This window comes from Lipotes vexillifer, unplaced genomic scaffold, assembly GCF_000442215.2.
Source record: "Lipotes vexillifer unplaced genomic scaffold, Lipotes_vexillifer_v1.1 scaffold1181, whole genome shotgun sequence".
In the NCBI taxonomy this organism is placed as follows: Eukaryota; Metazoa; Chordata; class Mammalia; order Artiodactyla; family Lipotidae; genus Lipotes; species Lipotes vexillifer.
Genome location: NW_006795271.1, coordinates 1335069 through 1350102, shown reverse-complemented (window position 1 = coordinate 1350102; position 15034 = coordinate 1335069). Strand labels below are relative to the sequence as shown.

The 15034-nt window shown below is 38.8% G+C and overlaps 1 protein-coding gene across 1 annotated transcript in view; it reads right to left on the bottom strand.

Annotated features, from left to right (window-relative positions):
• Positions 1 to 1797: 1797 nt before the first annotated feature.
• ZNF37A (zinc finger protein 37A) overlaps positions 1798 to 15034 on the bottom strand; it is a 47169-nt gene continuing 33932 nt past the window's right edge. The window contains exons 4-6 of the mRNA XM_007467583.1: positions 14813 to 14939; positions 14435 to 14530; positions 1798 to 3248 (exon numbers count right to left, since the gene is read on the bottom strand). Of these exons, the coding sequence (XP_007467645.1) occupies positions 1798 to 3248; positions 14435 to 14530; positions 14813 to 14939 (1674 nt within the window). The remainder of the gene's footprint in view (positions 3249 to 14434; positions 14531 to 14812; positions 14940 to 15034) is intronic.

Sequence of the window (15034 nt, the reverse complement as noted above, 5' to 3'; positions counted from 1 at the left end):
GCCTCTCACCGCTGTGGCCTCTCCCGCCGCGGAGCACAGGCTCCGGACGCGCAGGCCCAGCGGCCATGGCTCACGGGCCCAGCCGCTCCGCGGCACATGGGATCCTCCCAGACCGGGACACAAACCCGCGTCCCCTGCATCGGCAGGCGGACCCTCAACCACTGCGCCACCAGGGAAGCCCGACCCTGTGCTTTTATTGATAGCATGCTGTGTTTGCCAGGGGCCCATCCTACTGGCGGTTCCTGAATTCTATTCATTTTTTTCTCAGTACTGAAAAAGAAAATCTACTTGTATTTTTGAGCTTAGATTTTCAAGTTCCTGCCCTGTGTCAGTATTCTCAAAATTTTGAGAAACTGGCTATGTGTTTGAAGCCTCTCATGTTTCAGAATTTTTCACTACAGCCTTGACGGGCAAAGTTCACCACTCCCTGGTTTCTGGTCTCCCTGCACCCTAACCTGCCTTGCCCCACCAAGCTATAGCCCTCTGCCTGAGCCAAGCTCAATATTCAGGTTCCTCCCTGTAGCCAGAATTGGCAAGTGCTCCCAGGAAAAACAGCTATATTTTCCCATATACTTTCTGTCATTCACTCCTCTCCTGAATATTACCATTCTAGCCCTCTTTGCTTCTGCAATAGGTTGCAAGTAAATAGATGCTTTTTGTGAACTTCTTTTCTAGTTCTTAGTGAGTGCACTGGTCTGCTGCAAACTACTGTATCTTACTCAGTAGTAAAATCTATTTGTGCTTTTTAAAGTTCCATACTTAACAGTGTATATGTTTGTACATGAATGTTCTGCTTTTTAAAGAAACATGTTAAGTTGGTTGCAGTAAGTCACTTCACAGCAGGATGGCATCTGGCCAAACTGTTAAACACTGGTAAGGCAGAAACTACCTATATTTCATACCACTTCCACTACACCAGGTAGCTGCATTCAAGGAACCTACATTGCCCCTTTGATCCACCATTTCAGGACAGGCCACTCAAAATTAGTCAGCCTCACAATCAGAAATCCTGCTGGCAAGCTCCTGTCCTATGTATATCACCAAGACCAGGGATATCTCTCTCTCCCTACCTGGACATCAGAAAATCTTGCAGGTGGGTCCCCTTGCTAAAAATCTTCCCTTGTTTTCCATATGCCTCAGCAATAAACATGTGAGTTGCTTATAACCCCTGGTTCCAGTTGATGTCCAGTACCTTAAATTGGAAGGAATAGCATACCCAGCAATAGGCCAAATTGTATAAATGCTATGTCTAAATGCAAACATTCTCCACATTTCCTAAATGCTAGACACTTCAGTTCAAAACTGCTGATGTATGATAAGCTTAGGTTTAACTTAAAAGCTTCTACCCACTTAAATCACTATCTTATATCCACTGAAATGCTACTTCAAACATTTCACACAAGTCCAATAAAACACCAACTCATAGTAAATGCTTTCCTATAACTTGCTATAGTTTGTGCATTTTCTCTGGCCTGTGGATGAAGTCTTCTTTATGAATACTGATAGAGGTTTCTACCCTGTGTGATTTCTCTGATGTTTAGTGAGGTGTGGCTTTGGGCAGAAGGTTCCCTGTATTCATTCACCAATAGGTTTTCTGTACTCTGAGCTTTCTGATACACTGTATGGTTCAAATTCCAGTAGAAAATTTTCCTATGTCCAGAATATCTTCATATTATTTTCTTCCCTCTGTAAGTTCTCTGCTGTATTACGAGAACTGACTTTAGACCAAAGATGTTCTCAAAATCTTAATAGATTTTTCTCCCTGCTTTGTGTTCTTTGTTATATAAAGTCTTGACTTCACCCAGAGTGATTTCCCTCATTTATTATATTTATAGGGTTTCTTCCCAAATGTGTTCTCTGATGTACAGTAAGTTTTGACTTCACATAGAATGATTTCCTGCAAACATTACATTCATAGGGTTTCTCCCCTGTGTGTGTTCTATGATGTGCAGTGAGTTTTGACTTCACACAGAATGACTTTCCGCATTCATTACATTCATAGGGTTTCTGTCTTACGTGAGTTCTCTGATGAACAATTAGGGCTGATTTCTGACGGAAGTTTTTCCCACATTCATTACATCCAAAAGGTTTCTCTCCTGTATGTCTCCTCTGATGTTCTGTGAAACCCGAGTAGTAGCAGAAAAATTTTCCACATTCAGTACATTCATAGGGCTTCTCGCCTGTATGAGTTCTCAAATGTTTAGTGAGAGTTGACTTCTCAGAGAAGGATTTCCCACATTCATTACATTCGTAAGGTTTTTCTCCTGTGTGAGTTCTTTGATGTTTAATGAGGTCTGATTTTCTGAGAAAGGCCTTCCCACATTCATAGCATTCATAGGGCTTCTCCCCTGTGTGTGTTTTCTGATGTACAGTAAGGACTGACTTAAATGAGAAGGATTTCCCACATTCATGACATTCATATGGTTTCTCCCCTGTGTGTGTTCTATGATGTTGGGTGAGGGTTGACTTTTCACTGAAGGATTTCCCACATTCTTGACATTCATAAGGTTTCTCCCCTGTATGAATTCTCTGATGTTTAATGAGGTCTGAATTCTTGCAGAAAGTTTTCCCACATTCATGACATTCACAGGATTTTTCCCCAGTGTGGGTTCTCCAATGTCTTGTGTGGGCTGACTTCTTGTTGAAGGTTTTTCCACATTCATGACATTCATAGGGTTTTTCTCCTGTTTGTATGCTCTGTTGTATGCCAAAGACTAATTTTTCATTGAAAAAGTTTCCACATTCATTATATCCAATAATATTGTTAATTGAGTGGCTTCTCTGAATTGGAATGAGATCTGACTTCTGGCTCAAAGGGTGAACATTATGTTCAAAGAGAATCGATTCCTCAAAGAAATTTTCTCCACATTCATTAAATTCATAATGATTCTCTTTTGGATGTGTTCTCTGATGAGCAAAGAGAGATGACATATCACAGAAGGTTTTTCTGTATTCAGTGTATTCACAGGTGTTCTGTCCTGTGTCAGGATTCTTATGTATAACAAAGAGTGAATTCTCATGGAAAGCTTTCCTACATTCACTGTATTCAAAAGGTTGCTCCAAAATTTGAATTTTTTGATGCTGAACAGAGTCTTCATTAAGACAGAGGCCATTCCCATTTTTATTATATTCATAAGGTTTCTCTTCAGAGTGAATTCCTTCATGCTTGTCATCATGGAACCATTTTCTACCTTTGTTAAACTCATCAAACTTCTTTCTTGAATAGTTTCTACTGCTATTAATTAATTCTGAAATAGAGTGACAAGAAAGATTAGTTCACAAGGATATTGGGAGGAAATAGTTAGCATTAGGTTTCGGGGAGTTGATCAGTTTAGGTCTTATCTCTTCCATGCCTAGAATATGACAACAGTGTATATGTCCAGTCTTCTCTCTCTTTTCCATTCTACCCAGCAGCAAGAAATCAATATTCTAAGAGCCCTAACTCATAAAGGAACAGTACTTCTTTTCTAGCTCTGATTCATGAGGAATAAAAATAAGCAACAAAAGAGCAAATCAATAAGTGGACAAGCCATTCTTGCCACAGATTCAGACTTACAGCTCTATTGTAGGTATGGTATGTTCCCTTCGTTACATCAGAGTTGGTCAGCAGTGGACCTCTCCTGACCATCAAACCCTGTTTCAATCCCTTCTGGCTTTCCCCCAGATTTCACCCGAGTTAGTATCAGTTTTCAATCCTGCTTTCATATCCATGTTTCAACATCTCTGTATACCATGAAAACCGTAAGGAATAAAATTCTAAACCTGGTCCTAGAAATTTCTTTTATCTTTACCTTATGATTATGTGTGGTTGTTTTTACTCCTCTATCTACAGTATTCTATATCCTTGAGTTTAATGTCCAAAAACTGACAGTGTATATTTTAAAATTTACTTTATTGAAGTATAGTTGATTTACAATGTTGTTAGTTTCTGGTACACAGAAAAGTGACTCCGTTTTATATATATATATATATATACACACACACACACACACACACATATACATATACATTTTCATATTCATTTCCATTATAGTTAATTACAGGATATTAAATCTAGTTCCCTGTGCTGTACAGGAAGACCTTGTTGTTTATCCACTCTTACATATCCTAGTTTACATCTGCTAATCCCAAACACCCACTCCATCCCTCCCCCTTGGCAACCACCAGTCTGTACTCTATATCCGTGAGTCTGTTTGTTTCATATATAAGTTTGTTTGTGTTATATTTTATATTCCACATATAAGTGATAATGTGGTATATGTCTTTCTCTTTCTGAATTATTTCACTTAGGATGATAATCTCTAGGTCCATCCATGTTGTTGCAAATGGTATTGTTTCATTCTTTTTTTTATAGCTGAGTAATATTCCATTGTATATATGTACCACATCTTCATTATCCATTCCTCTGTCAATGGACATTTAGGTTGCTTCCATGTCTTGGCTATTGTAAATAGTGCTGCTGTGAACATTGGGGTGCATGTATCTTAGAGTTTTGTCTGGATATATGCCCAGGAGTGGGATTGTGGGATCATATGGCAATTCTATTTTTAGTTTTCTGAGGAACCTCCATAGACTTCTCCATAGTGGTGGTATCAATTTACATTCCCATTGACAGTGTAGGAGGGTTCCATTTTCTCCACACCCTCTCCAGCATTTGTTATTTGTAGACATTTTAATGATGGCCACTCTGACCAGTGTGAGGTGGTACCTCATTGTAGTTTTGATTTGCGTTTCTCTAATAATTAGTGAAGTTGAGCATCTTTTCATGTGCCTATTGACCATCATCAGATTTGTGTTCTTTGGAGCAACATCTATTTAGGTCTTCTGCCCATTTTTTGATTGGGTTATCTTGTTGTTGAGTTGTATGAGCTGTTTGTATACTTGGGAAATTAAGCCCTTGAGAACTGACCCCCCCCCCTCTATATACACATATATATATAGAAATTTTGTGTGTGTGTGTGGTACGCGGGCCTCTCACTGTTGTGGCCATGGCTCACAGGTCCAGCCGCTCTGCGGCATGCAGGATCTTGCCGGACCAGGGCACAAACCCACGTCCCCTGCATCGGCAGGTGGACTCTCAACCACTGTGCCACCAGGGAAGCCCGACAGTAAAGTATCACTGAGACAAACATTTTTTTAGCCATCATTTTACAAATCTAGAATGAATATATTTTTCTTTGAGTAAGCCCAGCTGTTTATCCCCTATAAATTGCTCATTTTCATCTACTGTCATCTACTCCTTGCTGTTCCCCTGGTTCTGTCTCTTCTGTGTTCATCCACCCACCTGTAGATGTATTGATGTATGGAACTCTTTCTTTGGTGTCCTGGTGTGTTGGGCAGAGGATTTCTTGAGTTACAGATGTCTTACTATTTGTAGGTTGAAGGGGAGTGACAAAATGAATATCTCGAACTGCCATGATGCTGACATCACTCACAAGGGTAATTTTTAAAAAACAGCTTTGTGTTATTTTGTGGCTACTACATCAGAATATGTGTGTGATTTGCACCTAGGGATAGTTATCAGAAATGTTCAAGTATTTGTGCAAACACCTGGTAGTGTAAGAAAGAGACTCCTCAGTCTGTGAGGAGTTTTACCTATAGTGCTGTTATTCCACTGGAAAGAGGTGTGGAATTTGTTCCTAAACTTAGCTGAAATGATACATGATCCTGCCTCAGCCTGGAAGGCATTTAAATCAGCTTCAACTGACTGGCCAGAGTTGTATGGATGGCAAAATGTGCCACAGACTTCTTCCTTGCAGACCAAGGCAAAGTGTAGGCAAAATATTAGTATACCCTGCTGCACCTGGGTACAGCTGGGTCAGGCAAAAGGCTAAGAGAAGAATTTGAAGAGGAAACTATCCAGCTTTCTACCACAGACCTTCATTGTTAAAAGGCTAAAACAAAGTGAGGAATAGCACAAATGTAGAAAAACGAGCCAGAAGTCACCTATGGAGAAGTAAAATGAGTAGCACTGTGGGACTCTGGAAAATAATGTTACTTTTCTGCACAGTTAGTTAGGACTTTGTGAGCAAATGTTAATGAAACTTGGAACCTAAGGTCAAAGAATGAGATTGGGAGAGTAATTGTTAAGGGTAGAACTCTAGAGAGATTTACATTTCAGTGCAGGTGCTGAAACCTGGGAGCCCTGATGACATCCTAGGTGTGAAGCTGGAGACAGTGGTCTTTTTTTTCCCCTGAAGAAATTTATATACCAAAAGGTTAAAGAAAGAATTCAGGATCCTCCCCAAGGGAGCAAAGGTTTTTCTTTCTCCTTTTAAAATAGTGGGACAGCTACCTCTCCCTTCTACAGGAGCAAGCCCAGATTCATTTTATCAGTGTTCTTCACCTGCAATACCCACGTTGTGTGTATGTGTAGGACACCTAGCTTCTGTCTGTCTCACTGCACCAAGAGTAAGAGTAAGATATTAAAGTACGTTGGAACTACACAGTTGTTATTTGGTTTTAAGTAAATAATATTTCACCATCTGTTCTGTTCCAGAAACTACATGTATTGTATTTATGATATTAATCAAGTTAAAAAATTTAACTCTGAAATTTTAAATTTCCATAAAAATAACTTCAGACTGAAATGGCTTTTTGCAGTTGCAAACCATAGAGAATAACACAATCTTGAAAAATCATCATGAAACAATGCTCAACTCATCTTATGAAAATAGGACAGTCTTCAACCCCAAACCTGGAAAGATTACAACAAAGGACAGCTACAGCATACACACAGAAAAACTCTGATTGATTATAAAAACTGAATACATTCTGATCAAGGAGGATGTATTTCAGAAATATCAGATTGGTTTAATCAAGACTACTCACCAGTACTAACAGAATAAGTAGGAAAAGCCATATGATTTATCTCATACAGAGATAGATAGCATTTGACAAAACTGAACTCATGTTTTTTTTTTAAAAAACTCGAGGAACAGAAGAGAACTTCCTTAAAATGATAAAGGGCATTTACAGAAATCCTTAACGTCAAAATTAATGGTAACATACTGAACAGTATCTCCCTGAGGTCAGAACTTCTGTACAACAAACACTCTGCTGGCTAGGAATGCCAGTACAAAAGGCAAAAAAGTCTGTATTCATAAATGACAGAATTGTTTACATAGAAAATTTTTACAAATCTACAAAACTACCACCAGAAAAAGTGAATTCATCAGCAAGGTTGCAGGATACAAGGTAAATGTGCAAACATAAACTTCTTCTATATACTATTTGTAGTTTTCTATAGTTTTTTGTTTAATGCTAGTATAAAGGCAAAAATAGTATAAAATATTTAGGAATATATTTAAAGAAAAATCAGCAAAACTGCTCAACTGAGAATTTAAAGACCTAAGTAGAGGTATATACCATGGTCAAGATGTCAGTTCTCCCCAAATGAGTGATGCAATCCCAAATAACGTCCTAACAGGTGTCTGTATTTGTGGAAATTAAATTTTAGAATCACCTTGTTAATAAAAAGACCTATAACAGTATAAAATTGTCCAGAATGTCTAAAAACATAGATATCATTTTAATAGGCTGTAGAATACCCAAGAATCTTGAAGAAAACAGCCAACCTAGAAGGCTAACTCTGCCAGATGTCAAGACTTATAATAATAAAAGACAGTGTGGTATTGTCATAAAGATGGATAAATCAGTCAATGGAACAGTAAAGAAAGCCCAGAAACATACATATATGATCACCTGATGACAAAGATAAAACCGCAATTCACATGTAAGGCCGGATGCTATAAAACTCTTAGAGGAAAACATAGGCAGAACATGCTCTGACATAAATCACAGCAAGATCTTTTTTGATACATCTCCTAGAGTAATGAAAATAATAACAGAAATAAACAGGACCTAATGAAACTTAAAAGCTTTTGCACAGCAAAGGAAACCTGTAAAGAAGACCAAAAGACAACCCTCAGAATGGGAGAAAGGATTTGCAAACGAAGCAACTGACAAAGGATTAATGTCCAAAATTTACAAGCAGCTCATGCAGCTCACTATCAAAAAAAAAACCCAATCCAAAAATGGGCAGAAGACCTAAATAGACATCTCTCCAAAGAAGATATACAGATTGCCAACAAACACATGAAAGGATGCTCAACATCACTAGAGAAATGCAAATCAAAAACCACAATGAGGTATCACCTCACACTGGTCAGAGTGGCCATCATCAAAAAAATCTAGAAACAATAAATGCTGGAGAGTGTGTGGAGAAAAGGGAAACCTCTTGCACTGTTGGTGAGAATGTAAATGGATATAGCCACTATGGAGAACAGTATGGAGGTTCCTTAAAAAACTAAAAATAGAACTACCCTATGACCCAGCAGTCCACTCCAGGGCACATACTTCGAGAAAACCATATTTCAAAAAGATACACACACACACACCCCCTGCCCCGGCCACGTTCATAGCAGTACTATTTACAATACCCAACAGATGGAAGCAACATAAACATCCATCAACAGAGGAATGGATAAAGAAAATGTGGTACATATATATACCATGGAATATTAGCCATAAAAAGGAATGAAATAATGCCATTTGCAGCAACATGGATGGACCTAGAGGTTATCATATACTAAGCCAAGTAAGTCAGAAGGAGAAAGACAAATATCATATGATATCACTTATATGTGGAAGCTAATTTAAAAATGAAATGGATGAACTTATTTGCAGAACAGAAAGAGATTCACAGATCTCGACATCAAACCTATGGTTACCAAAGGGGAAATATGGGGGCAAGTGATAAATTAGGAGATTGGGATTGACATATACACACTACTGTGTAGATAATAAGGACCTACCTTACAGCACAAGGAACTCTACTCAGTATTCTGTAATAAGCTATATGGGAGAAGAATCTGAAAAAGAATGGATACATATATATATTTACAACTGATTCACTTTGCTGTATACCTGAAACTAACACAACATTGTTAATCAACTATACTCCAATAAAAATTTAAAAAAAAACTCAGCTATTGGCTTTCAGCCCACCTGATGTGAAATTATTCCTCTTCATACTCCGTGCCTGGCCCCAGTTCCCCTCTGTTCCACAATTTGTATGTGGATGAAAATATGGTATTTTAGAGTAGGAAGTATCTCTGCAGTGAAGTAGAAAACGCAATACATTCTTCAGCTCAAAAGGAACAGTTCTTACTTCCTGGGGAATTCTGGAAATCATTCTTTGTATTTTTAAAAGCTGGAGAAACATTTTTTAACAGTTTCACTTAGCTCAACCATGTGAAAAGAGGTAATAAGTAATTGGGGCCCATGCCCACCTCACCATCTTATATGATTATCATACAAGCACTCTTAGGCTGCCCAAACATAGAAACATCAACTGTTTAAAACTGCCCAGCTCTACAGCAAACCTCCAACATTGGGGAACACAGTGTGTTAACTCTGGATGTCTGACTGAACTCCCTTCATTCTCTAAGGGTCCTGTCTGTCATGGTTATCTCTTCATCCACAAAGTTGGGTTCTAGTTACATAGTCGTAAAAAAAAGGAATAAAAGGTGAATTGCAAAAAAAAAAAACAAAAAACCACAATTCAGTGGAAGGAAGGACAGTCTTTTTAATAAGCTTCCGTTTATCAGAGGTATCATTAAGAAAGTGATAAGATGTAACTGCATACCCAGAATATATTGTTAAACATTTCTAAATCAGTAAGAGACCAACAACCTAGTAATATAAAAAAAGTAAATGACCTGAATAATCACTTCACTAAAGGAGATATCCAAATAAGCAACAAACATATGAAAAGATGCTCAACATCATTAGTCATCAGAGAAATGGAAATTAAAACTTAGTAACACACCACAATGACTAGAATGGATAAAATTAGACTGACTATCAGGTTCTCAGAAGGATGTAATATAACTGGAACTCTTACATAGCTGGTGGAAAACAGTTTAAATATTACTTTGGAAAACAGTTTAAATATTACTAAAGCTAAGTATAGTTCTGGCTCTACATCTAACAAAAATAAGACTTTAGGTCCTCCAAAAGACATACACAAGAATACTTACAGAAGAGGAAATCAAGATGGCAGCAGCAGAGGACACTTAGCTCACCTCCCCCCAGGAAGCATCTATTTTGGAGCAGGTCTCACTGAAAACAATCTGGAGACTGGCAGAAAGACTCTTACACAACTAAGGCTATAAAAAAGATTCATAGAGTTGGGAAGGAAGGGAAGAGAAACAATCAGTTCAGGACCTGTGCCCCTAGGAGGGGACACAGAAGAGGAGGGTCAAAGATCCTCCCTGGGGGTGGGGGGGGGAGCAGTTCCAACCCCTTATTGGGCAGCCTAGCCCTGGGATCTGACACCAGGAAGATAAGGCCTCTTGGCTGGTATGAAGACCAGTGGGACCTGCGGTGTGGGGAGCTGTGAGAAACTTGGACTCCGCTCTTGAAGTGCACACACATGTTTGCTTGCTCAGGGAACAGGCAGAGGAAGCAGACTGAGACTGCAGAAATTGGGCTGGTTCCTGCAACTGACCCAGCACGTGCCCCAGCCCACACAAAGCACCCGCTCCAGCCCCTCTTGCTCCACAGTGCAGCTCCCCACTAGGGCAAAGGCTGTTGCTACTGAGGAGCCTACGCAGTTCAGGGCATGGAGCTAGGTTGGACCTGACACTACACCTGAATGGTATGAGGGGGGCCCGCTACCAGTGCAGGGAGGGGCAGCAGATCAGGAGTGTCCTAGAACACTGACTTGTGTGCCAGGACAAGCACAGAGTGCACCCTGGCTCGCACTGGGCACACAAGCCAGTCCCTCTTGCTCCAACCACTGCTTCCTTCTGGGGAACGGAACCAGCTCTGACCCAACCCTCCAGGCTTCTGCTCCACTAACTTAAGACTTGACACCGGCCCTGGCCCTGGTAGGCGGTGTCGACCACTGAGCATAGGAGGAGCCCTGGCTGACACCTGCCTTCTAGCCCCTCCACCTCCAGCCCTAGCCCTCAGCAAGGTGTAGGTGCCAGACTACCCTGGGGGGAGATACTCCCACCAAAGCCACTGGGCACACACAGACCATATAGGGAACCACCCATGGACACCACTCCAAGACCAGGATAGGTAACTGTTTCCCCTAATTTCACAAAGACAGAGAAAGTTAAGAAAAATGAGAAGACAAAGGAATTTGTTTCAAACAAAAGAACAAGAAGAAAACCCTAACAAAATCAACTAATGAAACAGATATAATTTACTAAAGATTGTAAAGCATTAGTAGTAAGCATGATAACTGAACTAGTAAAAAGAATTTATGAACACAGTAAGAATTTTAACAAGGAACTAGAAAACAGAAAAAAAAACCTTGGAGGTGAAAAACAATTAGTGAAATGAAAAATACACTAGAAGGAATTGAGAGCAGAATAGGTGACATAGAAGGATGCAGAAGTGATCTGGAAGATAGAATAATGGAAATCTCCTGATCAGATTAGCAAAAAGAAAAACAAACGTAAAAAGGATAGTTTATAAAGGACCACTGGGACAACATCAAGCATACTAATGCTCTCATTATAGGGGTACCAGAAGAAGAAGAAAGAAAAAACAGGTAGAAAACATATTTGATGAAATTATGGCTCAAAACCCTGAACCTAAAGAATAGATATTCAGGTACAGGGAAGCACAGAGGGTCCCAAACAAGAAACCCAAAGAGATTTACACCAAGACATATCATAATTAAAATGGCAAACATTAAAGATAAAGAGAATTCTAAAGGCAGCAAGAGTCACGTATAAGAAACCCCAATAAGGCTATCAGCTGATTTGTCTGCAGAAATGTTTCAGGCCAGAAGGGAGTGGCATGAGATACTTAAAGTGTTAAAAGGGAAAACCTTCCAACATAGGATACTCCACCCAGCAAGATTATCATTCAGAATTGAAGAAGAGATAGATATAGAACTTCTCAGACAAGCAAAAACTAAAACAGTCATCAATACTAAACTGACCTTATAAGAAGTGTTAAAGGATCTTCCTTAAGTGAAAAAAAGTGGGAGGAAGGTACAACAAGAAATAAGAAACTATAGGATGGAGAAAATCCCACCAGAAAAGGCAAAAATATAGTAAAGGCTGTGGATCAAGCACTAAAATAAGCTATTGTGAAAGTTAAAAGACAGCATTTGTAAAATAAACTGTAACTACAATAAACAGTTAAGAGATAGACATGAAGATGTAAAATATGTTAAAAACCAAAACGTGGGGGAACGTAGATCTTCTAGAATGTGTCTGAATTTAAACGACTATAAGTTTAAAATAAATACAGTTCTAGGTCAACATATATGAACCACATGGTAACTACAAATCCAAAACCCACAATAGTTTGTTTTTCTAATAAAACTCCCAGCAAACAGAGGTCCAGGACTAGGTGGCTCACAGGGGAATTCTACCAAACACATAACAAACTACGAATGCCTACCCTTCTCAAACTATTTGAAAAAACTGAAGAGAATGGAACACTCCCAAATTCAGTCTACAAGGTGACAATTACCCTGATACCAAAACCAGACACAAGTACAGACCAATATCTGTGAGGAAAATAGATACAGAAATCCTCAATAAAACATTAGCAAACTGAATTCAACATTATATAAAAAGGATCATATGCCATGATCAAGTGGGTAGACTTGTTCAAGGGATGCAAGGATGGATCAATATCCGCAAATCAATGTGATACACCACATTAATGAAAGGAAGGATAAAAATCACATAATTATCTCAATAGACACAGAAAAAGCATTTGACCAAATTCAATATTCATTCACGATAAGAACTCTCATCACAGTGGGTATAGAGGGAGCATATCTCAACATAATAAAGGCCATTTATGACAAACCCTTAGCCAACATCATACTCAATGGTGAAAAGCTGAAAGCCTTCCTGTTATTTCCAGGAACAAGACAAAGATGCAGACTTTCGCCACTTCTATTTAAACATGGTATCAGAAGTCCTATCCACAGCAATCACAGACACAAAGAAAAAATAAAATCCAAATTGGAAGGGAAGAGGTATGTCTGTCATTATTTGCAGATAATGCTCCTGGGTATATATCCAGAGAAAACGAAAACACTAATTTTAAAGGATACATGCACCCCAGTGTTCACAGCAGCATTTACAATAGCCAAGACACAGAAGCAACATAGGTGCCCATTGACAGACAACTGGATAAAGAAAATTATATATACACACACACATATATATACACACACACAACAGAACAGTACTCAGTCATAAAATAAATAAATAAATTCTGTCATTTGCAGGAATGTGGATGGACCTAGAGGATATCATGCTTAGTGAAATAAGCCAGAAAGAGAAAGAAAAATACTGTGTATATGCAAAACAGAAACAGAGTCACAGATACAGAAAACAAACATGGTTACTGAAAGGGAGACTGAAGGGTGGAGGGACAAATTAGGTGTTTGGTTTAACAAATACAAACTACTATGTATAAAATAGATATGCAACAAGGATATATTGTACAGCACAGGGAATTATAGCCATTATCTTGTAATAACTTATAATGGAGTATAATCTGCAAAAATATTGAATCACTATGTTGTATACCTGAAACTAATGTAATATTGTAAATCAACTATACTTCAATTAAAAAATATAACACCATTTTTCAAATACCCCCAAATGCAAAACAAATATATTTTAAAACAAGTATGTTTCAAATATGTACCCCAGTACTTAATAACTTAATACTTAATAACCCCATTATTAAGTTTCAATAATAGAATGGACAGATAAATTCTGGGATAGTCACGATGGAACACTGCACAGCAATATAAAGCAATAAACAAACTACTAATGTATATGACATATATATCTCACAGACACAGTACTGATCCAAAGGCGGCAGACACTATACACACACACACACACACACACACACACACAGTATATATACACGTTTACATATTGTGTGTGTGTATACACATAGTGCACATATATACATAGTACCTACTGTATGACTACAGTTATCTGAAGTGAAAAACAGGCAAACTTGATCTATGATAATAGATGGGGGAGACGTTATTTACTGGGAGGAGGACACCAGGGAACCTTCTGGGGTGCTAAAAAAGTGTTCCATATGTTCACCTTGACAATGGCTATATGGGTGTATGCATATACAAAACTTTATTTACTTGAACACTTAAACATTTGTGTATTTAACTCTATGTAATTTACACCTTAAAAAAAGGATGCCATTTGTGTATAAGAGTGACACTGGGGAGATACTGTACGATTCAATGACACTGGATATTTGAGTCATGTTAACATGCTACTTCCAAAGGTCCAGAGCCACTAAAACATGATTCCTGAAGACCATTTCAATGGCCTTAATCTCTGAACTACCCCTTTGTGATCTGATTTCCTCCTAAACTCCGTCTGGCTCATACTCCCAGACTCACCTGGGACACTCTGGCCGGGGGACTCTTCTTCCAATATCCATGGCTCCTCTCCTTGCTCCAACTTGAAGATCACTTCCGGTTTAGGGATGCAAAACCCTGTGAATGAGAATTATGTGACATGAGACAAATTGGATGAGTGTCAGGGTCTTTGATACACTGTTCTCAAAGAGTATACAATAAAAAAAAAAAAGCTCATCTCATCCTGTTATGGGGCAGAGGACAACACATTCTTTCTGGTACCCAAAAGGGATAAATTGTCCTTGGCCTGTAAATCCCAAACCTAAATATTATTATATACTACAAAAATTCCACAGGTTTCTGTAAATAAGAAAGGACATGTATACTGGGGGTCTACATGGGAAAATAAGTGCTACCTACCTACTGAGATGAGGTGGCTGTAGTTCTCCAGCATCACGTCCCTGTACAGCGTCCTCTGAGCAGGGTCCAGGTGTTGCCACTCCTCCTGGGTGAAGCCCACAGTCACATCCCTGAATGACAGTGATCCCTAGAAAAATACACTTCTGCTCAATCTGCAGTGGTCAGAGTCAGGTGATGTGGAAAAAGAAGTTTAAAGACTAATTCTTACCATTCTTCCTGCTG